Raw genomic sequence first — 27,095 nt, 5'->3', positions numbered from 1 at the left:
AGGCGACTAGTGATTTGGCCTGAAAAAGGAGACATTTTAGTGACTGGCTTGATAAAAGTGATCAAGTCACTAAAAAGTGACTCGCTATCAGCCCTGCTTTATTTTTACAGACTCAATCAGGATTTATCGTTAGCTCTAATTCTAGATGTATTGCTTCCTCCTAAATATAAGACAGGATGTTTCTCTTTAAACATTTTAGGGCTATTTATAGGCACCAAATACGTTTATTTTCCACAAAAATATTTTGTTTTATTAAAAAATAAACGTACAGAGAAAAGGCTTACCAGCTATTAGAAAAATGCATGACATAACATGTGATGTATGGCTTTCAGACACGTGATGTTCGCGTACCGTCGTTCCAATCTACTTTTTATTATTTTAGTTACCGATATGTATCGTTTGTTCGTTTCCAGCTAGAATGTTCGTCGCTCGAACATTTGTCTAATTATAAGTAGCACTGTTGGTGGTTGATGCTCTTCATCCATCCGTCGAATCATACCAGCACCTCGTTGTAGTGCGTAATCACGTAATCGTGGTAGTACATCATAATCGCCAACGGTTGACCGAGAATGATTGACGCCCACACGACTATGTTTCCGCAGCGGGCTCCGTACTGTTTTTCCATGAATCGCGACACGAAAGAGAGCGGTATCTGAGCCATCATACCCATGAAGGCCCAAATTTTGAATGTCTTCAGCGGTACGCTAACCAGGTACTCGTGGAAGAAGGCACTGATGAAGAATACGAACACCGATGCGGAGATCTTGGAGTAGCCCATCTCGACGACCGGGATGTACAGATGTCGTACGCACCACCTGGAATTCAGGGACTCAGTTGGAGTTGGATGGCATAGAAGAGAAATTGATTTTAATCATACTTATGAACTGGCATATTCCAAGTCCTCCAGAACGTATCGATGTTGTTGGCGTTCCACCAATCGCTGTAGAAGTTGCGGTCGGAGAAGTGAAGCAGTTCTCCCATGAGGTTCAGGAAGGAATGGAAGGTCAGATAGAAGAAACAGAGCCACATCAAGTGGTTGGGAATCTGTAAAATAGGTAAAGTGTTGAGTTCTTTACATTGCAAGGACGTCTATGTTTCGAACATACCGCCAATTTGAGCAACCGCTCCGTCGTCTTGGTCAGATCCATGTTGGAGAATGGAACCAACGAGTTCTTCACCGAGGGAATCATCCACTGTTGGAACAGCCCCATGACGATGTGCACTCCGATGACCACTTCAAGAATCCGTTTGATCAGGAAGCGCTTTCGGATGCGAGAGGTACGTGGGAAGTTCAGTTCGTAGCAGAGCGTCGGTGCCAACAGGAAGTAGAACAGATCCTTCAGATGTAGATTGTCCGGATAGTGTACCAGCTGCGGTACTTTGTCTTTCACGGCACCAGACGCCACGCCGTTTCCATCGCCGTAGTGTTCACGTTCGTTTTCTAGTGATAGATCGCGGGGAAGAAAAACAAACCGGTAAGTGTGCAATTTGTATTAATTATACTAAATTAGCAACGGGTGTTTGCAACTGGCGAGACTAGACTGTGCGCCTTACTTACGCAGTTGAGCTACGGAAATGCTCTGTCGGCGACCGGATCGGTTCCTGCGTTGTTTGTGTCGGGTGCGACACCACAGGTTCACCTGAACGTAGCTCCACATCTTCAGGAACAGGATGCAATAGATGAAGCAAACCGTCATGGCGCCAACTGAAAATTGAAACATGTGTTGAATAACCTGATGTCAACGGTGCTACGTCGTAAATATCAAGTGTAAGGCTGCTCGGTCGCTTGCTTTGTGTAATTAAGCAATCTCCTACGTGATCACGCCGGTATTGAAGGTGATTAATTTACTAGCTAAAACAGCACTTACCGAGACTGAATGCTTGCCCTTTGACGTGTATCACCACCATGGGAATTAGCACCAGCACGAGGATGTTGACTACGTGCACTACCATGCCGGCACTTTCCATCAGCACATCGGATGCCAAACCTTTCTCCACCATCAAACATATCACTATAGGAACTATCGAGTCTGTAATTAACGAAAAAATCAAGGGTCAATAATACTTTCCTGTCACGAAAATTGCATCTTCACTCACACAAAACCAACAGCAACGAAGGATATCCCTGGCCCTCATTTCTTCCGGTGAGCACTACGAACCACTGGACCGGATCTACCCGGATACCGTATCTGGCAAGATCGAAAACAAGCATAAGAACCCGCACATAATCTGGGGGGAGTAAATTAGCTACGTACTTTATAAAATTTTCCAACACTAGCCGAAAACCTCCCATCGTGAGCAGTAGAAAGCCCCAATTGACAAGGCCGGTGAAATTGTCGAAGCCCGAGCTCCAGGAGAACAGCGAATCCCGCGGCCGGTGGCATCTGGAAGATGTGAGTAAAAAGGAGAGAAACGATAATGGGTTAGGTTCCTGGAAGGATAAACGTTGTATAAATGGGACATGTTCATCGTTGCATGCTGACAAGATGGGGATCAATGGGGGCAATGATGAAGATTTGCTTGTGTAAAATGGATGTACACTTTTCGGGTTTCAAGAATTAAGTATTAGAGGTGGTCCAACAATGATGTTCACTCTTGAGAAGGGGGGGGGGGGGGAGAGTATAGAATTTGTGACAGTAGTTGGAATTTTGGAAAAGTGAGAGTGGGTTTAGGCGCTTCTTCTTCTTCAAGAACTCCATATTAAAACATCCCCGTCTTGTCTTAGATAAATGTATAGTAATACCCTGTAATACTCATCAACATGTAACATCAGAAAGCTAGAATCCCGACACGAGGAACTAAAAGATATTCGTCATTCTTGGGACTATTTATGGTGACCAGAGATTCTTGCACCAGAGCTTCAGAAACTAGGGACTTAAAGAATTAAATTACTACAATTTCTGAAACATTAAATACTACAATTTCTGAAAGCCTTCAGTGTTCCAGTAGTACCCTGCTCTCTGATCTTAAAGTTTTGTTTGGCTTCTTAGGTTCCGGAAGTTTCTGGAAATTACAAACTTTATGATACTCTGGAGCTTCCTAGAATATCTACTTCCACAAAAATTTCCGGTTTTATCTTTAATTATCAGAGTTTGTCATTGATTATCTTCAGTTCTCGGAGCTACTGAAGTAAAAGAAATAGAAGCAGTGCCGTGAATTCCACAAGCTGGTCTCCGGGAAAATCCGTAAAAATACCAATTTATGGAACTGACCCTACAGCCCCGACATTCGTTCGAAATCACTTGTATTTGTGTTATTAAAATTAATTTAAACTTGTGAAATGAATATTTGATAACTAATTATAGATCAACATTAAGAGTGGTCATGGGCCCCACTTGTAGTTCTAAATGGCGCCGAGTTGTGACCTGAATATAAGCTCTGGAAATCAGTGGATTAGTTCTGAAGAAAACCTGAAAAATCCTTTTCTGCGTGAGTTTCAAATTTTTTCTATTTAAATTCGAATTTCAAATACACTAATTTCAAAGGTTCTGCTTGTTGTAAAAATTTCCCGATTAGCGATTTCCCGGAATTTTGGAAATTTTCCCAGTTGTACGATATAATATTTGCATAACATCAAAAGCCGGTTAAATAGGCCCTTAGTAAGACAGCTACTTTTTTCCTGGGACAAATTTGACTCTGCGTTCGCTCAATGCTGTTTAATTGGAATATTCTCAATCGTTTCGTTCAGAATCATTTCCTTTCACAGAGTTTATTTCAGAATTATTCTGAAATCAGTTTCAGATTCTCTCTGGGAGCACCTTGAAAATATAATTACAACAGTCCAGAAATTATCTGCAGATCAATATAAATAAAAATAAAATAAAATATTTGTTCTAATAATTACCTGAAGCTATTTCTATTCTATTTGAAATTCGTTTGTATTCACTTTAGAATTCCAGAGGAATTCACGTCAGAATTGTCTAGAAATATTGTTCAGAATTATTTTTGTTTGAAATAATTACTTTATTTTATTAAACAATTGAATAATCTTTACAGTCCCAAGATTTCTTGTTCACTATACAATACATCTTTAAACTACCCAAGTAATAATTCAAGCTGAACAGTATGAGCAGAAACTAATTATTGGTTGATTTAAGGTGTACAAAGCTGATTAACATCAGGCTGAATATATAGTTTATTAGTAGTACATGAAGCAAATTGTATCCCCATTATCTAACCTCAATAAGTTAGCTGATCTAAAGATTAAACAAGCCTAATTTAAGCTTAACACAACTCCTATAATCAGCAATGCGTTACACAATCCAGGTAACAATTTGATACTTAACAAGTGTTGTTTATTCGATTTTAATTCAGCAATAGATTGAATAATTGCTGTACATAGACCACGTTAACCTTTGTTCAGCTTTTAAACATCTAAATCTGGTGATTTTAATCAGCCAAAAGCTTAACAGTAATATACATTATAAGCTTTTTAAAGCATTAAATAACAGTATTTTCCAACCCTTGTTCAGTCTTCTAGTTTTATTTCAAAAATAATAATTGTAGACCGTATCTTATCCTATGAATTTATATGGAACTGCTTTAACTTGTTGCTGACTAATTGGATTTACATATTTATATTGTTAAATAAGTCTAAAAATTACCTTTGCACTTCGGGATTCGACCGGGCAGTCGCTGATTCACAGGCGTCAACCATATCTACTGGACCATTTAAGCATGTGTGTGGCAAAAGGTATGATCATTATCTTGAAGCACGTCAAATTTAAGTTGAATAACAGAAACCGGAAGAGTATTATACAGCAATGCAAATATAAACAACAACTGGTGACAGTAAAACATTCCTCTCATTTTCAAGTGCAGTTCAGTCTGAAACTTCAGTGCAATATAACTGACAAAACACAGAAATACAAATGTTAATACTTCCGACGTCGTCGTACCCCACATCTACCTAGAGTTATTCTTAAAAATCTCGTCTTCCTTGTCTCTACTGCTGTCACTGTTTGTAATTAGAAAGGTAGGCAGTGAATATAGAAGAACTTAATGCCGTAAATGCAACGAGTGACACAGACACTGACGATATTTAACAAATCAAGCTATCAAAATATCCCAAGTAACAATTGAAGCTGAACAGTAAGAACAGAAGCTGATTATTGGTTGATTTAAGGTGTACAAAGCTGATTAACATCAGGCTGAATATATAGTTTAATAGTAGTGCATGAAGCGAATTGTATCCCCATTATCCAACCTCAATAAGTTAGCTGATCTAAAGTTCAGAATTATCTTGCTCTAAATTCTTCTGAAATTATACTTGGAAGTTTCCATAAAATTCTTTAGAATTTTTTTTCGTGATGCCCTTGAAATTATCCTCGGAATTCCATTAAAATTATTCTAAGAATTCCTCTGGAGATGCACCCTTGGTATTTTTCACTGATCCTGGAAGCTTTTTAGACTTGGAATTCCACAGAGATGCTTAAACATTATATAGTACCCTGAGCTCACATAATTTACTTGGAGTTAAAGTCTAAACTTTTTTAATAAATTCTTTTAAAACAAGAGTGAATTTTCAAATATCCGTATCCGTATTCGTATCCATATTGTTGAAACTCTTCACTCGCCCACGTATGCTAACACCATCGTCATAAAGTTGGGGACACTGGGGTGTGTTAGTTTGCCAGATACGGCTATTTTTTCCTCGATTTGTTTTCCGTCGATCTTTTTTCCCGTACTGAGTTTAAATGCTACCGACGCTGCGGAGACAGCTCCCTACTTATTGACCCATCAACTCATGGACTGGGGACCAACCGCTTTGCATTCTTTCGTGATCAGAGATTTTATGACTGAGAAAATCCCAACGGCACCGACTGGGATTGAACACAGGCCCTTTGGAGTGAGATGTTATCACGCTTACCACTACACCACCGGGGCATTCAGTAGTTCGCCTGCTCGTGGTGTGCCCTGGAAACGTTAATTATCGAACCCAAGGGAGAGATATTGCGGCTAAACGAACTACCGCAGAGTAAGGACGCTGGAGCCCCATCCAGCTCGTCCCAGGAGGTTGATAAGCCCTGCACAAACCGTCGTTGTGCAAAGGCAGAAGTGGTTCTTAGAGTGCTTAGCACACGCAGCTAGTAAGCGGTCACATCTGTCCTGTTTGGCCCTGGACAGTTGGCTGGCTATCACGTCTGCACTAGAACTCAGGCGAACAACTAACAGCGATCAACAAGAGGAAAGCCCTGCACAGCTGCTCACTGTGCAGTAGCGAGTGTCACGTCTGACACAACACTTAGTGATGCGCCATAGCGCAACCGGCCCCCTCCCATGACGTAATGCTTTCGGGCGGTCCCGGGGAGGGCAAGTGCCTAGAGCACAGGGTAAGGTTTAGTGGGTCGGGAGTGCTTCTTCTCCCATCACAAGTCACAAATAGGCATATATTTTGAATAAATGCTTTATAACAGGGTACAATGCTGAATAAAACGGGTTGCCAAATTATGTGCTGAAAAAACCCCATTGAGATCGATAGATGCGCCTTTATTCCGCTGTTTGCTCTGATTTGATTAATATACTTATTTTTTTTTTTTTTCCTTTGGTTCGTTTTTTCCGTCGATCTTGTTTTCAATGCTGAGCATCAATGCTACCGACGTGCCAGGAAGGCAGCTCCCACACCTGGACCCTACCTATCGACCTATCAACTCATGAACCGGGGACCAACGGCTTTATTTCACATCCGAAGGAAGGCGTGATCAGAGATGTTATGCCTCAGAACATCCCGGCGGCGCCGACTGGGATTGAACTCAGGCCTGCTGGGGTGAGAGGTAATCACGCTTACCATTACACCACCGGCGCCGTTGATTAATATACTTATTAAAAGCTATACAAACGATGACTGTCTTGCTGATTCAACACCAGAAGTTTGATCTATTAACATACTGAATAAGTGTAATTAGCAGATACATTGACGCTTTAATTCGACTGTTTTCAACTGATTTAATAACATGCTTTACTATACGACTAATAGTTGTTTTTTAGCTCCATTGTATTGCTTAACAATATTGCTGAATAAAGGTGAATACAGTCAGCATAATAGCTCTTATACCACTATGCGTCCATGTTTTAATTACATGCTTTGTAATTGCTTTACAAATGGCGTATTCATTAATTATTCCACATGACTGTTTCAGGCTAACAACAAAACGAAATTGGTAACATAGTGACAACCCTTTTTTTTATTTATTTTCTACGCCTAATTAACTTAAATCGTAAACATTAATCGTATCACTCACGACAACCAATTCATCAATCTATCGAAAAGAATAGCCCAGTATCCTTTCCATCAATATTGGAGAGATGGAGAGGTAACATTGGTCTCATGTAAAACAACTATGAATTAATTAATCATTCTCACATCTTCTTGAATTAGCTAGAGTTACGGCTGGGGTTGCTGATAGGCAGAGTTGCGACCTATCACAATCACGATCGCCAAACAGCTGATGGTAGTAACGCTTTGTACATTCCTATCAATGTGCTCGTCAAAGCTCTCTCCATGACATTCCATCATGTTGACGAAAGAAGTAAAAAGCAACTGGTGAATGTCGTCTTTTGTTGTGATCCATCACCGATCTGGTCATTCCCGACAATCACGACACTCATCTGTGCTCGTTTTGAAGCAGTTGCTGCTTTGCTTGCTTATGTGAGTGTGTTGGTGAGTCAGCCCAACAGCTTCCGTTTCATGTTGCCTGCTTTATTTGTAACTTACACAGTCGCGCCTGCCAAGACGAACTTGGAATGCGTAGGCATTGTTTTCATTTTCTTCTGTCGTTTCGCTTTTTCTCATGATCGTACTGCAGAAGTCTTCACTGTTTTCGTTCTGCTTTTTATCATCAGCAGCGAGTGTCACGTTTTGCTTGTGAGCAGCGACCATTACTGGTGATTGTTGTTTGCCACGGCTCTAACTCTCACTGCGTGACAAAACGATCTGTCAGCGATAGTCGGTTGATGCGAAGACGAGTGTCACGTGAGTGTCATGATATTTTGCATCACTGCTGATAAGTATTCAGATTCAAGTTTCTATTGCTTATTTAGCTATCCATATGAAGTATTCTAGGATAGCTCAGATGACAAGGCAATCGGCTGGTGATCGGAAGGTCATGGTTAAATACCATCTAATGACATGTTGTGTGTATGTATGTATGTATGGAATAAATTTTCTAGTATCTGTGTGGTGGGTGCGTGCTTCGACAGAAATAAAATGACACAACAATCACTAACGAAAACTCCTGCTCTCTGTGCCGTTCTTATTTTCGGATTAATTATCCTATAGCTGAATAATCGTTCAATAAATGTATAATAGTGTCTAATTAAACATTATTTCACATGAGAATCAAGCGTTATACCATCGCTGTTTAAGGAAGTAATGATGTCTAATAGACGCTGAATAATCAAACATTTGATCGAATAGGCTCTGTTACGACTCTTGTAAGTCGACGAAAAGCTTCTCAACATACCTTATTCAACACCAAATATTTCGACGTTGTGGTTGCATAAATTCTCAAGATTTGTGTGAACAAAACCTGAATAGAAGTTATTATTAAAAATAGTACACGATGCTTAATAATACTAAGCATGCAGTTGAATAAAATCGTTAAGAAGTCGTTTCTTCAATGGGCAATTGTTTGTTGGGTCATGTTGGTATTAGTTTAGCATTTCCTCCCAACTCTGAAAATCGCAAATTTCTCGTAAGAAGTAACAAAACACTTTGATTGAATACAATAATGTTATCAAATGGAGGACGAAGACCCAAGACCATCTTTTTGCGATTCAAATATGACATGGAACTACAAATTTTCAGCTACACTTAACATGTATGGGAGCTGTCAAGTTGTTATGGGGCTGGTTATTAGTTTTAATATTTATTCCCCATATCAAATATCAAATTTTCATGATTATTACGTACAATACTCTTTTCATCATGGTTCTTAAAACCTTCCAACTAATATTTAAAACATATGAATCTAGAAAATTTGAATGGCTTTCTATAGGGTAGGTGGTCTAGTGTAGATTGTATAGCTGTTGTTTAGGACTTTTGCCCGAATAATGGCGGATTTTCGACTAGATGCTTACGTCAGATAACGACTTAAGTGTGAAACAATTGATAGAACTGTTTCCGCACATCGTTGGTACGTGAGCAAATCGGCGATCATCTCTTTTGCCAGTGGTGCCGAGGGAGCTAACCCTCAAAATTCCTCCCCAAATTTCGATTTCGAAGGTCATATTTCGAATTAATTAATCGACTTGATATTTTTGTAGCTTGTTCTTCATACTTTTTTTTTCTAGTGAAGTATCTGAGTTTTTGTCTTTATCTTCAAATGTTTTTTTTTTTTGTGATGTACGATTATATGGATCATTCTAGCTCAAGTGGGTACAGAATTTAAAAAAGTTGTGGTCGATTTCACCGATTTAAGCCAAACTTGGCCAAAACGCTTATTTTGGCATTCTGATCAAACGCCTTTTTTATTTTGTTTAAAGTGCCTAGATCCTTCTGGGCTACAACCCTGTATTTTCGAGATTTTTAAACATTTCAACTTTCAGAAGAGATTACTCCACAACCAAATAAGCTATTCGTGATCTTAGAACGTCAATTTGAAGGTTTTTTTTAATTTTAATTTTTATAGGTGTACCCAAATTTTGTTTTTGTTATAGTAACTACAGTAAACAGGCTGATTATCGGCAGGTATTAAAATTGTAAAAAAATGGCCTATTTTTACCATAGGCGGAATTTTTTATTTCTTAATATTTTGGGCTCAAATGTTCACCACACTTTGGAAAACTCTTGTACTTGATGTGCTTTCAAGAGCAAATTAATTGGACAAATAGTTTTTGAGATATGGTAGTTTTAAGCTTTTCTGGTGAAAACTCAATGCTATTTAATATATTTTTTTCTTGAATTCCTTCATGCTGATGGCACAATCATATTGTTATGTTATTTTTCACATGTTCTGGGCTGGATTCTCATTATATGAAATCATAACGACCTCATATATTTACTTCTGTCCATGATTTAATTATGATCCTAAAAGTGAAAAATACATTCCTATGGGATACAGCCAAAACGTGCTTAAGAAGTACGATGAAATCAGATAGATTAGCAGGTATGCAAAATTTTAGTTGTGGATGACAGTTGCTACTTGAATAATACCGAATACATGATATCAAGAAGACAAGAAGACAGATACAATAGCGCTGCGCTTGAGTGAAGGTGAAAGCAACGCAGAGAAAAATTAGCAAATACACAAACCTTTCTTCTGAGCATGTAATCTTTGCTATCAAATTCGTTCGAAGCATTTGCCTTTGAGCGGCAGATGACGCGATTGTACCTGTCTCATAGCGTTCGTATGAGAAAATGGAAGAGTTGCCAGTCTTCTTGATTTGTTGTCTTCGATAATACCCTTATTTGAGCAATTATTTTTTTTAGAAGCAATCTCACGAGCAATAATGCTTTTTTTTATTATAGTTATAAAAAAAAATAAACGTTGAACCTTTACTTTTAATTTTTTGTAAACACACTTTCCATTCATGAACGTAACTGTCATGTTCTTCTTCTACGCATTTGAAGCTTATTGCTTATCGCATATTAGCTTATTGCGTGCTCTCAACTTAGTGTTCAAAATGCACTTCCACAGTTAATAATTGAGAGCTTTCGATGCCAAAATCAATGCATGAGTTAACTGTTAACGTAACTGTCATGTATCGTCAGCAAACCCATAGTTCAAAATAAGTTTTTAAACCATTATGTACCATGTTTTTACTGCACCGCCCACCGTTATTTCTGTCTTTTGGAAAATCTAACTATTTTCTTTACTACACAGAAAAAAAAGTTGTTGAATATTACATCCAGACAACTGAACAGAGGTCATTCCGCCGGTTGTGTAATACGATGTACATCGATTTTGCGAACAAAATTACATCTTTTGATGTAATATTGTATCTGCTGTTTGCTATTACATCATTATTTCATACATCAGCTTGAATTACGTTGATCGATATTACATTTGTTTGCTGTTTAGTGCTATAGTACTCTAAATTAGTCATCTACAATTAATCTGTTGGCTTGGTTAGAGGACAACCGAGAAATAGTGATGCGAAAATGGTACAACCCGCCGCGCTATTCGGAGGATGGTACTCATTTTACATACTTGCGATTCGATTTTACATAAATATCTGTTTGCTACCAGTCAAGTCAGATGAAACAATTTTTGAAGTGCTCCCAACGTTGAAAATATACCTCTTCTTATGTCACAGGCAAATTTTGTCTTCTGAGCACAAACACAACTTACTACTTGTTTTGTTTTTGCAAGCCTAAAAATCTATACTAATACTTAAACATAATTATAAGTCTGCAACTGCTTCCTGTGCGTAGCTTCAAATGCGTAGAAGAAAAGAACATGACAGTCACGTTCATGAATGGAAAGTTTGTTTTCAAAAAATGAAAAATGAAAGTTCAACGTTTATTTTTCTTTATAACTATAATAAAAAAAGGATTCTTGCTCGAGAGATTAATTACTCAAGTAGCAGCTTTCATTCACAACTGAAATTTTATATATCTGCTAATCTATCTGATTTCATCGTACTTCACGTTTTGGCTGTATTACATAGGAACGTATTTTTCACTTTTAGGGCCACAATTAAATTATGGACAGAAGTAAATAAATGAGGTAGTTATGATTTCATATATTGAGAATCCTGCCCAGAACATTTGAAAAATAACATAAAAATATGATTGTGCCATCGGCGTTAAGGAATTCAAGAAAAAAAAAATGGTATTGATTTTCCATCAAAAAAGCTCAAAACTACCACTCACTCATCTGGTCATATCTCAAAAACTATTTGTCCAAATCATTTACCCTTGGAAACACATCAAGTACAAGAGTTTTCCAAGGAGTGGTGACAATTTGAGCCCAAAATATTAAGAAATAAAAAATCCCGCCCATGGTGAAAATAGGCCATTTTTTGACAATTTGGATACCTGCCGGTAATCAGTCTGTTTACTGCAGTTACTTTAACAAAAACAAAAGGTTTGTACATTTATAATAATTTAAATTACAAAACCTTCAAATTGACGTTCTAAGATCACGAATAGCTTACTTGGTTGTGGAGTAATCTCTTCTGAAAGTTGAAATTTTTAAAAATCTCGAAAATACAGGGTTGTAGCCCAGAAGGATCTAGGCACTTTAGAGCAAAATCAAAAAATGTGTTTGTTCAGAATGCCAAAATAAGCGTTTTGGCCAAGTTTGGCTCAAATCGGTGACATCGACCACAACTTTTTTAAATTCTTTACCAACTTGAGCTGGAATGACCCATATTTGATATTTTTGCCTGAAAATCAGACCACTCTTTTCAAAAGTACTTCACTAGCTTAAACATTCTAGTTCGTGAAACTTTTATCCATTTTGTTCTAGGACTACCTCCGGCTGCAAATCGTTTCCGCCCGCAAACCGCTTCAAGCCGGGGATGCCATCACTTAGACGACTGAAGCAAGGTGGTGCAGATTTCAAAAACCAAAATTTGGGAAAATGTTATTTAAAATATTTTCAATAAAATGCTGACACCGCATTCTTTTAAAGTGTTTTGCCTAACTTCTAACTCTGATATTTGTCGCTAAGCATTTCCAACTATGTTAATCGTTAACTTCACCCATGAAGTAATACAAACATAATTAGTGAAAGTAAATTTCAAGATATTTTTTCAATCGTGCTGTAGATAATTTCTAAAAGCATCGGCCCCAACACACGATACAATCGAGCATCAACCCAATATGGTTGTCAACCAGATCACTGTGTGTATGGGGTCCATAATGCCCATTAGAGTGATGCAAAATTTGAAATTTTTGCTCCACAATACTTAAACGATTCCAAATCGGATCCTGACTAACCTCTCAAAATTTGAACCCATTTGGTGAGAAACTGAGATGGCACAAACCATTTGAAGTTTGTATGGGAATTACTATGGAAGAACCAAGATTTTTGTTCATGTCTATCTAATAATTCACCATATCGGTCTGCTTCAAAAGCTTTCAATTGTACCTGTAGGAAATTTTCCCAGCTACAACTTTACTGATGACCACTTTTTGATTAAACGCAAGAATCGAAAGTTATCAAAGGTTCAATGTGCTGATGTCTTAAGATCATGCTCAATCAACTGCTCAGCAGGCAACATTGGTGTTTCTGGGGCGTTGAATAGGACACAAAAATCATGGCTACTATGTCACACTGCAAAATACAGTGTTGCCTACAGAGCAGCTGCTTGATCATGTCATAAGTTTACCAATCTCTTAAATAATTAATAACTTTTTCCTGTCTCGTTTTACATAGAAATGATCTTCAGCAAAGTTGTAGCTGAGAAAATTTTCTATAAGAATAGTAATCGAACTGTTTCGCAGCTCAATATGGCAAAAGACAAGAAGGCAATGAACAAAAAATTAAGATTTCCCATAGTAATTTACAAGTAAACTTCAAATGGTTTGTGCAAAGTCTGTTTCTAACCAAATGAGTTGTAACTTTTGGAGGTTAATCAGGACCCGATTTGAAACCACTGTGGAGCGCTCGTCTCCCAAAATTTCTTCGTGCTTTTCTACTATAGCATTCGAAGATTCTAGTGCAGGAATCTACATAATAGCGCTCAGCACAGACAGTTCTCCTATTACACTTCTTAAAAGGTCGAAAACAGAAAAAGACTCGGCTCGGTCGTGTGAGTTCAACCCCAGGCCCGTCCGCATACTCTTATTGGTCAGTATGCATAAATAATTTGCTTTCCCGATCCCATCAATCGGATTCAGAATAAACAATCAACACGCATTTTGATGGAATATTGAGCAGCAATTAATCTTATCGAAACCGTCTTCAATTCCAATCCATTTGACATAAGTCGTCCAACCAATTACTGAACAATCCAAAACTCGATACGGGTGAATCAAACTGTTACAACGTGTAGGAATTCAACTTTTCCTTTTCAAATACATGACGACCAAACGATGACGAGGCGGGAACGACGCTGACGACGCCGACGACGATGACAAAGCATCCCCACACTCACACAATCAATCGGCGGCGCTTAGTGCCTGCCAGCCGGGTGTAGTGGCCTATCAAGCACCCAGACGTACAGTCTCATTTCGAAACCATGGTAATCTGCGATTGAAAAGAATGAGTAACTATGTAGAACAACTGATAAGATGCATAGCTGCCGTTCCGGGGACAATGTACAATGTAAATAGATACGTGCAGGTTTACACGTGGTGTCTCCAACGATCAGCTGGTCAGCACGTGATCTTGGATTTTGGGAAAGAGACCCCGACTTCATATTTGACTCGTGTGTGTGTGAGCCATGCAGGTCGTGATTATTGGATATGTGCATACTCACGGTTTGTCCGGTTGTGATTTCCGCTGGTTGGATTCATTCTTGGTGATTTCTTCTGCCCGGGTCACGCTTTGTGTCCGCCGATAGCGAACTTTGTTTTCATCTGTGTCGTGGGACATCCTCGCGAGGTCTTCTTTGTCAATGCTTTGGCTTACGTTACACCTGTGTGCGAAGATAGCAACATGCAGTTAAGTAGGTACTCTTTTAATCATTTTTTTTTATTTATCAATTTGCAATTGATCAAGGAAGCGGTTGGAGACACGAATCTGTTTATTTTTATTACTAATTTGAAATGCATAGATACGCATTAGGGGAAACCTATTGTGGCGGCATGTGCGATAAGATACCGATCGTGCCTTGGCGTGGATTTGAACCCGTCATAAAGAAACATCGATAATGCATCTAACAAATGTCACCAAAGTATACGCTACACGGTATTATAATGATATTATCTTCAGGGGAAAATCTCAAGATTACCAAGCAAGATAAACCAAAACGCTCGGTCGATTAGATATAACTGAGTTTTGTTTCACCGGAGAATCCGTGGTGAAACAAACGATTTGTTCAATCAAGCTGATGACCATCATTGTATACAAACAGGAAAGGTACAATTTCAAATTGTCCGAAATTAGACCATCAATTGGTCCTCGTGTGCATCGAAAGTAACGCACAAACAACAAAGTAACAGTAAGCGTTTGGGACGGTCAGTTCAATGCAAGTTCAGGGTCTTTTGTTTGCATTTCGATATATGGCATTACCGGCGCGCTTTTGTGTGTGGTTATATCCAGCCGCTTGTTTTTGTGAACCAGATTCTCAAGCTTGCAATATAAATAGCAATGAAATGGAGCAGAAGTGCACGTTATGTGGGTTTTGAGTTCTCCGCTGAGATAAGGTGACACGTTCAATTGTGATTTATCATTGAATCACTTTAGGAGTCACGTTTTAAGCATTACCTTGCACCTGGTTTCTGTTGGTCGAATGTCTGCACTGAGTTTGGCTTATCGCTGAAAAAGGGTAGGATTTGAAATTTGCAAGTATGATCTTAAAATGCATTCGTCAACAATAGACCTCCGTTAGCTCAGGTAGTAAGCAGCTGTGGAGCAAAACCATGTTGAAAGCGGCTGGCTAAAGGAATGTTTTTTGGTTAGAAGACCTCCCAGGGTATGAGCATTTATCGCATACTATATAGGGGAGAACCATCATTTAGCCCCAGGGGTTCATTTTGGACTAACTCTGCAAATGCATAAATGGTTAGACTTAGAAAACTGTCATTTCATAGCTGTGGAAGTTCTCAAAACAGCATGCGTAAAGGGACGTGATCGCTGTACAGAAGAAGCTTGAATCCCGAGAGAAAAAAAATGCTCATATCATATCAATTGATTGAACTTGACCGGTGAAATATAGCCATAGTCATATCACTAACCATCGATGCGAACCACCTTCGATCCCGAGCTCTACTAGTGCGATACTTTTTTGTTTACATCCTTCCATGCCACAAGCTGCCCGTAATTCAATTACGCCGTATTTAGTGACGTAATTTTGTTTTCCTCCACTTTCTACCGCTGATTTCGACCGCAAATTGCGCGAGAAGCATCATATCAAACGATCTAAAATCTAAATGTTCCTACACGTGCTGTAGTTGTAGACACTCACCTTGATGTGGATTGCGTATAGTACGCGGAAAAAAGAATACACTCTAATTGCTGGTGATCATTAAATCTCGTGACCTCGTTTCAAGGCACACCGCCACCGGTCGGTTCCGTGTGATAAAGGCACTAAGTTGCTAAAACCGGTTTTCCCCTGGGCTGAGTGGGGGGGAAGATCAATAACAACAAGACGCGCTCAACGACGCTGAACTTTGCGACCGGTCTTAATCAAAAATATAAGTTCAACTTCATTACTGTATAGTTCACTTCGGATCACTGTTTCTATGCACAATGAGTCGCTTCGTTTAGAACAATATTGCTTCCTTTGCTATTGTTATACACGGGCACAATAAGAAAAAAACACACATCCTGCATAGGCCTGGAATTATATAACACACAAAAGAGCTCAATGTACGCGTTATTATTTTTGTTGAGCCTATCAGTACTTCACTTGTAACTTGTAACCACGGTGACTGCTTCAATCGAACTAAGCACACTCTGAAGCAGCTTCACTTTTTTTTTTTCCCCGGCGAGAATCAACACCGGAATCGAACCGAAGCACACTGGTGCTTATCAGCACATCACTATCAAGGCATTTATTGCTGCTCAGTTAATCAGTGAAACACACAACATGGAAGCGATCGGAAGAACGTTGCACGGAATTTTCGAACATATACGTACACACTAAATACTACGGCATCCAGAGCTGTACTGAGCGCGGGGCCTGCTGTGGTAGAAGTAAATATTCACCAACTAACTGCACTAGGTATTACCAACGCCAGATGATGGGGTTGCGGATGACGAAACTAACCATCAAACATTACGAAAGCGTGTACTGGACTGTGAGACATCGAGGGTTCTGAGAGATTGATAGAATGACCGGTCCGGTTAGGTGGAGTGTGCACGCTATTCCTTCGATGGACTACTAAGTACCTATATGAGTGGAGAGAGAGAGAGAGAGCGGCAAAATGTTGGTTCCCACTCTCTGTTTGTTTACTTGAATTGGTAGTAGTTACAGTAAGCCGGCATGCCAAGTGATACTAACGCGTGATTATTTGTAAACATAAATTTGATATTCGCGAAATTTGTAATGAAATTCGCTTGGAGAAAAATTAGCTTCATTATTCAATTTATTGTGCCGACGAAGTTGGTGAATTGCTAATTGCACGTTTTTCAGAAGCAAAACACCCGGCGTCATCTATATGTACGAGACGAATACGATGAGCAACGGAAACATACCGGCAAACCATTCGTAAACAGATGTTTTATGTTGTTGTCCTTTATGCGAAGCTATGTTTGGATCACGCACACCAGCGCACCGGAGGTGTGGTGTTTGGAATTTTTTACACAGGGTGAACACATTGTGTTGTGACTCTCTTTCTCTCGTTTCAAGTTTGGAATGTTGGTAATGAAGGCTTCGTCGGTACATGTTGGAAAAGTTTGGGATGTCGGTTATTTTAGTACGACTGGTAAGCTTTGCAGCGGAGCTTTCGAGTACTAAAGCATAAGATGCTCAACGAAGAGTACATACAAGTACTGTAAGATGGAGTTTTGTAAATGGTTATCTTAAATTACTGAAAACCATACGTGATCAAAAAACTGCATAGCATTTAATGCAAATCATCAAAAGTAGTGTGGCAATCCAAATATCTCATGGGACCGATTTCTTTACCTTAAACCTAGCGGTTGAACCTAGTTTAAGACAAGAATTTGATGAGTTGAAGAAATCAATTCTTTATTTGTTTCAAATTCTAAATAAAATACATTTCATTTTATCCGATAGTTTTGTTTGATAAAATAGTAGCGCATGCCGATTTTCAAACAAAATGGTCAACTTTAACATGATGTAACTTTGTTAACTTATGATCAATTGAGCTGAAACGTTCGCCAAAGAACTACAAATATGTTCAATTTTACGATTATAAAATATAAAATTATTGGAAGCACCTGCCGGAAAGTGAGACACCAGGTAAAATTGTTCAAAATAATAGCAGTACTAATTATTTTCATTTCAGCTTAATTGTGAGATTTTAAATTTTACATTTCTCAAATTTCTAACAATCCCCACCCAATTAACAAATGTACATAATAGTTAAAAATGTTTAAAATATTTTCAGTACATTTTCAAATAAAAAACTGCTATTATTCACTTTTCATCAGCTCAATTGATCATAAGTTAACAAAGTTATATCGTGTCAAAGCTGACCATTTTGTATGAAAATCGGCTTGAACTGCTATTTTATCGAACACAGCTGTAGGTGCTCCAGCTACTACAGTAACTTACCAGTCATAATTGTTATGATATCTAAGTGTTTTTACATTGTTCCTACTTTGACAATTCAATACTTTAAACAGGCAACTGCATGTCAGTATAACAATTGACATCTTAAAACTAAACACTAAACCTAAATCTTATCTAAGAATAAAGGGATTTAATCGTTGCAATTGAGGATTGAAAAGATCTTTGCCGGAAATTATTAACTATTTTGTTGGGAATTTGTTACAAAGTTTCAACACTCGAAGTTCTTTGTACCTCGGTAGTACTGTACCAAGGAGGCAACTTAAAAATCATCTTCAGAACTTTGTTCTGAATCCTTTGAAGTGCTTTTTTTCCTGGTGGTGCAACAACTAGACCCTATTGGCACTGCATGGCCGGTCTAAAAACTTGTTTAAATATTAGTAGTTTATTCATTAGGCAAAGTGTGGATTTTTGGTTTATAAGAGAATACCAACATTTTATATATTTATTACATTTGGCTTGAATGCCTTCAATGTGATCTTTCAAAGTTAATTTTTGGTCAAGTATTAATCCAAGATATTTAACTAGACTTGACCAGGAAATTGGAACTCCGTTCATTGTGATTATGTGCTACCACTAGGTTTCAAAAAGGAAGCTCTAGGCTTATGTGTAAATATTATATGTTGAGTTTCGGAAGCGTTGGGACAAATCTTCCATTTTTGTAAATTAGAAGAGAAAATAATTATACTTTTCTGCAGTCAGCGCAAATAACACGAAGGCTTCTTCCATTAGCGGAAATGCCTGTGTCATCGGCGAACAAAGATTTGTGTTATACAGTATAGTCCCAAGAATGCTACCCTGAGGAACTCAGATTTGGAATTTTGATAATTTACCTGCAGAGTTCTGTCAGTTAAATAGTTTTGAACTAATTTCATAATATAGAGGGAAAATTAAACTTTTTCAATTTAGCAATCAAAACTTCATTCAAAACACTGTCGAATACTTTTCTATGTTTAAAAAAGAAACTCCAGTTGAGCCTTTAGATTTGTTTGATCGTATTAAACTGGTAACTCTTAAGAGTTGATGAGTAGTTGAATGCCCATAGCCAAAACCATAGCTCATCTGCAAAAATCGAGTTCGTATGGATGTGAAGTAGGGTGTCCGAAAATTGCACTTTGTCTTGAAATCTAGGGGCTCACCCTCCAAATGATAGCTAAGGGTGTTACAAACAAACTTTTGTAAGGCGGCAACTCTTAGAAATGTTGTTTAGAGGTCGCCCGACGATATTTTTGAAAAAAGTCAATTTTTAATAGCTATTATCCAATAAATATTTTTAGTTCTTTAAATTTCAGTGAAATCTCACCCTTTTATATTTTTCGCAGATTACCAAGGGTCAAAACTATAAGAGAAAAAATTGCTACGGCATGGTCTGTGTCCAATTTGTTAGTTACATTTTTTTCAAATTCTCTAAAATTATGTTTTTTGTTGAACATCACTGCATTCAATAATCAAAAGTGGGTATCAAACATAGCGCTATTATCAATCAAATTCCAATATTTTAGAAAAATCAAAACGTAATATTTTTTTCGGAGCGGTAGACTTCCCCTGAAGTGCTGGAATAGGCTTTTGCGGTTTTTTTTTCCAAATTTATTGTGTGCTTTCAAAAGGGTTTGGAACTTGATCTAACTTCAGTACATTATTTTCAAAAGTGTTGTTCCTCAGGGCAGTGAATCACTTTCTAATTTGTTTGTTCAAATTTCATGGCAGGTTTACGTGTTCTTTGATATTGCCTCCTACGGACATTTTTCAGACGGATCAAGAGCTGAAGATCATCGTCTATCATAATTAAATCGAATTTAACCGAGCATTTTGGTACTGAGGCAGCTCTTGCTTCAACTAAAGAAGTAGTCAGAGATTCAAGAGCATAATTAATTTTATCTCTGGTTTGCCAAGGAATGTTTGGATCGAAGTTACATTCCGTAAATGTTCAATATTGCTCCCAGTCAGCTCTATGGTAATTGAAAGTGGAGCTGTTTTTCCCCTGATTTGTTTTCCGTCGATCTTGTTTTCCGTACTGAGTACCAGGGCGTCACAATATCAGTAAAGTCGAACAGCTTCGCAGCATTCTAGAACCTCAGTCGGCGTCCACAAACAAATGTTCAATCGTTTGTCTCTCTTTCTTCCGTCGCTCCACTGGTTTTTCTTTTAAGCTTCGGTGAAACGGACGAAAGAAAGAGCGCTCGACTTTGATACTTTCGACTTTCATGAAACACATCAACAGACGTATATGACGGAAAACGAAAATATATATTTAAAGTATTTCTCGAGTGAAAACACTTGAAGATTACATGTAATATATTTAATTTTCACATATGTATCTAAAAACAATCAACAAAAATGGAACATAACGCATATTAAACAAATCGAAAGAGCAGTGATAGAGTGTCGGCGAAAAGGATTGAAAGCCATAATGAGGTTTCGTTTAACTCGAAAATTGGCGTAACTTTCATTGAAAGTGATGAGCAAAGCAACGACGAGAAAACCTACAGCCAGCCTTTCGTTCTGACCGTGCTTTTTCATTTTAATTTTGTGCTGATAGTCTAGCTAGGTGTTGTAGAAATGAAATCTGGATCAACAATAGAAAAGGGAATTTTGTTAGTAGGGAGGGTAAGCCATAGGATACGTCCAACCGGCGTTGCTGGCAATCGTTATATCAAGTATTTAATAAATAAAAACTGTAAGTAGCTCATCTGTTGACCGTTGTGCTGCCTGTTAACTAAAAATATTATTCAAAACAGTCTTCAGATTTCAGAATTGATGTGTTGATGTGTTGATGTATGTTTAAAACTAGAAAATTAAAAGTGATTCTTTCTGCAAAATTCTCATTCAGGTCATCGTAAAAGGCTCAGCATGGAAAAAATAATAAAAGATGAATCATCCACACTACTAACCTCAGAATCATTCATGTTACGCTCAGCTGTTTGTTTTGCTCAATTCTGTGTTCATCGAAGAAAATATAAGCAATGCGAATACGAACGAAACCAGTGAATAAGAGTCGAATAAGGTAGAAAATTTACAGGTATATCACAGAGAACAGACGTTGAGGCTCGAACTAAATTTCTGTAAAAACTTGTGTTAAGATTCCTATTCGACTTAAGCGCCAAGAACGCAGACTTCCCCACTTAAAAACCTCTTTGTGTTGCACAACTTACACCAGACACTGAGTGCCGGTAGCGCTGAGTGGTAACTTTCAACAGAAAACTAGCGCCAAATCGGTCAAAAATGGAAAGCAGGTGATGCTAGCGCCACGTAACGGCAACGTTTTATATATATATATATATATATATATATATATATATATATATATATATATATATATATATATATATATATAAAGTCTGTGTGAATAGTTTACATTCGTTTTCCATATATTTTTCTAGACAAATTTGAAAGATCTCCAACATATGCAGATCATAACCGAATTCATTCAAATTTGGCACAGTTATTGGGGACCACAATACATATCGGAAGAACTGTTCTATCTTGATCCACTGTAACGTGTTACGATTTTTTGTAAATAGTTTTCGTTTAAATTAAATTTAATAAGGAATTAGTTTAACTTTTACATTAGTTTTTTTTTTCTAGAAATGAAATATGTCAATCGTGTATATAAGATAAGATTATCCCTGTGAGGTTACGACTTTGCTATAAAAGCTCGAGCATACATTGAGCTGCTGTAAGTTTACATACTTTCTGGAGGCGCCATGAAATGGGTCGCCATTCTAATGGTTTGGAGCAATTTTTTTAAATAAAGAAATTGGATTTTTAAAGATGACCTATTTTAATTTCCCTTAAGATATTTCACTAAGGTGATTAAGATATGTCTTGCTCCCGGAATCAATCTGACTCGTCCATTTCGCTTACGAATCGGCTGGAGAACAGAAGTGCGCGAGTGTTCTTACGTTTTCAAGTTTGAGTCGCCGGAGATGAACCAGCGTCTGGCTGAAAATCTCCTCAATAAAGACAACCAACCAACCAACCAACCAACCAACCAACCAACCAACCAACCAACCAACCAACCAAGTTTGAGTTAGTTGAGTTTAATACGATAAAGTTTTCTTAGATGCTATAAGGTACAAGTAGTGAGTGAGTTTTTCCATAAAGTGGGTTTAACACGTTTTTCTTTTTGTTTAGTGAACATAAGTCTGCAATAATTACCGCGTAGTCTGTTCAGTTTTATTTAAATAGTGAATTGGTACAAAAAAGGTAATTTCTTAAATTTAAAAATATAAAAATATACGTTTTCTCCGTTCGGGAATCGTCAACGCCGGATTGGGAGTACTTTTTTTGTGGCATCGCCCTTCTCGTCCGTTGGAGTCCGTTGACTCGTGTGTACTGCGAAGGCCCAGCTTTCCAGATGTAGCTAAACGGAGGGGAGTGCAGTTCACCAACTTCAAAGCGAAATACACATCGTCGGTCGTCAACTATCCGTCGGTAAAGTCCATTTAAGATATAACCCCCGTGGACCATTTTCGTCAGAGAGCTCGGACCGTGCGAGTGCGTCGCCAATTGCGTACCGCGGTCCGGATTCCATCTAACGAGAAGGAGATTTACATTTCATCCCGGGCGGTCATAGCGGAAGCAAAGTCCGCGAAGCCGTCCGACGGTACGTTGGCCCCTCTTCTCTGCGGAGCGGAATCCCCGGGACAGCTCGGCGTACCGTCGACGCTTAGCTCTCGTCCCCAAATCGGAGGCCCTCCGTCCAGCTGCCATTCCCTCCGCACCTTTAACTACGGCCATAACGCACACGAGTTTCCTTCCATCGTTGCGTGCCGAATTTCAGCATCTGAATGGCGCCATTTAAGTTTAAGTAGCTATTTCCACAGACATCACTAATTCGCCTGGAAGGTTGTCGTCTGCCGCCATCTTCAAGACATCGAAGCCTCGTCTGTCAGCAGTTCGTCGATAAAAACCTGCGCAGGTATGTCGGAGTTTTCGTATCATGGCCATGTTTACTTTTTCCAGTACACCCACACACAATAGTCCAAGCAGAAGGTCGGGAGTTGAATCCCAGGCCCGTCCCCTTCCTTGCAATTTTTCACTTTGCCTTATTCTATACCCACTAGATTTTAATGAAAACAAATTCTTCTTTAACACCGATCGCATCACTTACCACAGTGTGGGTCCTGATCTAAAAATAGAAATTGGATGAGTGCGCGCGCGTGTGTGTGTGTGTTTGTGTATTATAATCGCTCTACCAAAAAACGATCCCTGCGTGTGCGTGCAACCTTTAACCACATCCAACATCCCAGTGATTTCTCGTGGAAGCGCAGAGGATTTCTCGGTGATTTCTCGTGGAAGCGCAGAGGATTTCTCGGTTTCCTTCACAGCGAGTACCACATTCCTTCCCATTCCCTAGTTGACCTGCATTCGGACACGGCCGGCGCTGGTATTGCTAAATATTAGATCTCCAGTTCTTACACATTGAGGATGAATGTTAGTCCCAAACATCATCTGTTGGTTCTCTGTGTAATTGCAGCTGATCTGGTAATAACAGAGCAGCAACCGTAGGCGGTCAAGCTGATTTTTTTTTTTTTTTTTTTGCACCCACACACAATAGTCCAACACGAACGAATGAAGCTCAAATACAAGAAAATGGTGAAATTTGAAGATCAGTTCCCGTTTCTTTACGTTTTCGCTCAAGTCAGATTAATACGTCGTTATATAGTCGTACACTGAAAATGTATTTTCGTTATTTCTCTGAAAACCGTTTCGTAAAAATGAATATCGTACATACAACACATGTTTCATAAATGGTACGAAACATTCGTTTTTCCTGTCATCTGGCGCAATGTCAATATTACGCCTTATTCGTATAATATACAAATACATCTTCGTACAATCAAACCAACAACTGCGCTTATTGTCTCCTAAAGTGCTGATTGTGTGTTGGAGATGGGATATTTTTTTTTTTAGAAATATTGTCGGTTTGACCAATACATGCAAGCTACCACAATAAATCATCGCGGTGGTTTTATGTTAGAGAAAAAAAAAAATATATGCAAGCAGCAGAAAAAGCAAGAGAAATCGAAGTACCGCTCCATGAGTGCTTCTTATTTGCCTTTAGCTTTACCTCTTCTCATAGCTCAGATAGAGCGATGTATAAAGCACAGATCTAACGATCGCAAGGTTCATGAGTCGAGTCCTGTCTGAAGCCTAATTTTATATTTTTGTCATTTATTCCTTCCAATGATGAAGTTATTTTTAACCATCCTCACTAACACACTCCACATTTTTCGGTTTCCACAACCAACACTTGTTGGGTGTAGCGATAGCGAGTGTGGCAGTTCTAACGAAACTAGCTGCATACAATGTACAAATCCATTTCGTTGCAGATAACAACGAATAAATTCGTAGAACAAACGAGCGATTTCGTTGTATAAACGAAATTTTATTTTCAGTGTACCTGAAATTCTTAGAACCCTTGGCGTTTCCATTAAGTTTGCCGTTAGATCCCAACGACCGTTCGATAGGTCCCCCGAGAAAAAGTCTCTATATGTCGGGCAAAATTCCAAACGCGACCAGTCAGTGGTCTCCCTTAATCGAGAGTGGCGCTTAAGCCACTGTGTTTTATTACAACCTCGAGTAATTTTCCGAACGGAACCACCACCTTACTGATGTAATATAATAATATAAATAAAATATAATGTTTGATTTAAATCCAAATACCGCTGGTATATGTCTCAATACACCTCTGAGATATTTTGAGAAATTAAAGTGTATTTGATGTACATTTAGAATAATTGATGACATTTTGCGTTCACTCGTGCAGTTTTTAGAAAATTCATTCAGAAATTAATGTATTTAAAAAAAACACATTTGATATATTTTTCAGTACTCTAAAAATAATAGCATTAATCTGGAAAAGACTGGATTGATCACTGCCGTTCGAGAAAAAATAATATTCCTTTGAAAGATTGTTCAAAATATAATACTAAAACCGTGCATTTCAGGCTAATTTGATAAAACTTCGTATATCTCAGTGGTTTGAAGATCTACATCATTTATGATTTCTGCAACTTTATCATAAAATTTTACGTTTTACAGCTTTGTCGAAGACAGTAAACCTCTATCTTGGGAAAGGGTACAGGCTACTTGAAAACTACCCAAAAATGGGTAGAGCATACCCAGTTCGGTCATAACTGAACCTACCCAAAAATGGGTAAACATGCATTTACCCAAATCTGGGAAAACGTACTTGCGACAGAAACTGGGTAACGGTTACTCAGTTTTTGAAATTTGGGTAAACTTTACCCATTTAATTGAAATTTGTTGATATGACCACTGCAGCAGTTCTATCAAACATACATAACCTCACCCCGAGCAGAATGAAAAGAAAATGAAAACGAAATTTGATATTTTGATACAAGCGTTTGTGATAACATATTTTGCCTACCGTGTGGTCGAGTTAACAGTAATCATAACAAAAATCAGATCTAAATGGTATGTGAAAGATATTAAAAAGATAACAAATCATGTTTTTTTGATAACAAATCTATGTATGAGTTTTGATACCAGTAATTTCGTTAATAATAAACAACATAAATTATCAATATGTTATTATAACTATGGTAGGAAAACAAGAAATAAAAATAAAACTAAATTAGTTATTATTTTGGTATCATGATATCAAATTCAGTAATCTGAATGTTTTGAAACCTATTGGTTGATTATTTTTGCCTTGATTTGTTTTCCGTGCTGAGCATCAATGGCAGCTCCCACACATCAAATCATAGAACGGGGACCAACGGCTTTACTTCCAGTCCGAAGGAAGGCGTGATATGAGATGTTATGCCTCAGAACATCCCGGTGGTGCCGACTGGGATTGAACCCAGGCGTGCTGGGGTGAGAAATAATCACGCTTACCACTACACCACCGGTGCCGTTGAAAGCATGATTCAAAATTAAAAAAAATGTCACCAATAAGTTTTCATTTATTCAAAATAACAACAAACCTATATTTTAATCGTTTCTATCGATATCTATCTTATATCGATTAGTAAATTAACAGCAAGCATTCTGATTGACCCGTAAGAAAAAAAATGTAGATTTTAGTGATAAATGCGCATGCTCTTTTCATAAAATAGGGTAGGTGTTCAAGTAATAGTGGTGTACCTATAGTTGCGGTATGAGGGTTGCGTCAGAATAATGAGTGAAACCCGGATAAGGTTATTTTTCATCGATAGCTCTCCTAAAATAGTGCAGATTTGCATTTCCCAAACTTAAAATTAGCCCAAAAATGAAGGAAAACAATTTATTTTTCTTAAGATTTTGACTCCTTTGCACCTATAGTTGCGCTAGTGTTCCTATAATAGTGGAACCCATAAGAAACCAAAGCGTTCCACTATTATAAGAACCAAAGTTAGCAACTTCCACTACTACTGGAACAGTGTTCCTATTATTGATTGATTGATTTATCTTTATTAAGGAGGCTTTCAGCCTGAGGCTGGTTCGCCTCCATCAGTGTTCCTATGAATGGAGGACAAGTTTTCGAAAAACATATACAATTTAATTACGATGTAATATTTTTCTAGCAAAAAAAAAATTGAAGGCTATAGTTTGACTATGAAAATTGTACGTACATCGTTAATTCAATTTTTAATAAATAAATTGCCTTAGTTCGTCCACTACTGGCTCACCCACCCTATCAAATTTTGTTTTTAATATATTTTTTGAAATATCAAAAGAATATCAAAATATGAATTGAAATGAAAAAAAAGGATATCAAAATATGTGATCAATGTGATTTCCAAAACATAATTTGTTATCATTTTGATATTATT

At 38.0% G+C, this 27,095-nt stretch overlaps 1 protein-coding gene across 1 annotated transcript; it reads right to left on the bottom strand.

Moving 5' to 3' along the window:
• Positions 1 to 224: 224 nt before the first annotated feature.
• mdy (midway) lies at positions 225 to 16,874 on the bottom strand. Its single transcript, XM_065239103.1, has 9 exons — positions 16,021 to 16,874; positions 14,371 to 14,529; positions 2,256 to 2,384; positions 2,098 to 2,189; positions 1,869 to 2,030; positions 1,559 to 1,705; positions 1,107 to 1,441; positions 878 to 1,044; positions 225 to 815 (listed from the first exon to the last, which is right to left on the bottom strand). Exons 2-9 carry the CDS (start codon positions 14,484 to 14,486, stop codon positions 494 to 496), a joined length of 1,470 nt encoding a protein of 489 aa, XP_065095175.1. The 5' UTR covers positions 14,487 to 14,529; positions 16,021 to 16,874; the 3' UTR covers positions 225 to 493.
• Between the last annotated feature and the right edge of the window lie 10,221 nt (positions 16,875 to 27,095).

This window comes from Ochlerotatus camptorhynchus, unplaced genomic scaffold (assembly GCF_037179485.1).
Source record: "Ochlerotatus camptorhynchus isolate MF236.1 unplaced genomic scaffold, CSIRO-AGI_Acam_v1.1 ptg000050l, whole genome shotgun sequence".
Classification (NCBI taxonomy): Eukaryota; Metazoa; Arthropoda; class Insecta; order Diptera; family Culicidae; genus Ochlerotatus; species Ochlerotatus camptorhynchus.
This window is presented reverse-complemented; position numbering and strand designations above follow the sequence as displayed.

Excerpts from the sequence above, each read along its gene's own strand:
- mdy (XM_065239103.1), bottom strand. The coding sequence starts at position 14,486 with ATGTCCCACGACACAGATGAAAACAAAGTTCGCTATCGGCGGACACAA. Across the intron at positions 2,031-2,097 it reads TTCGTTGCTGTTGGTTTTGT|ACTCGATAGTTCCTATAGTG; the intron begins GTGAGTGAAGAT and ends CGTTAATTACAG. Across the intron at positions 1,706-1,868 it reads AGGGCAAGCATTCAGTCTCG|TTGGCGCCATGACGGTTTGC; the intron begins GTAAGTGCTGTT and ends TTCAATTTTCAG.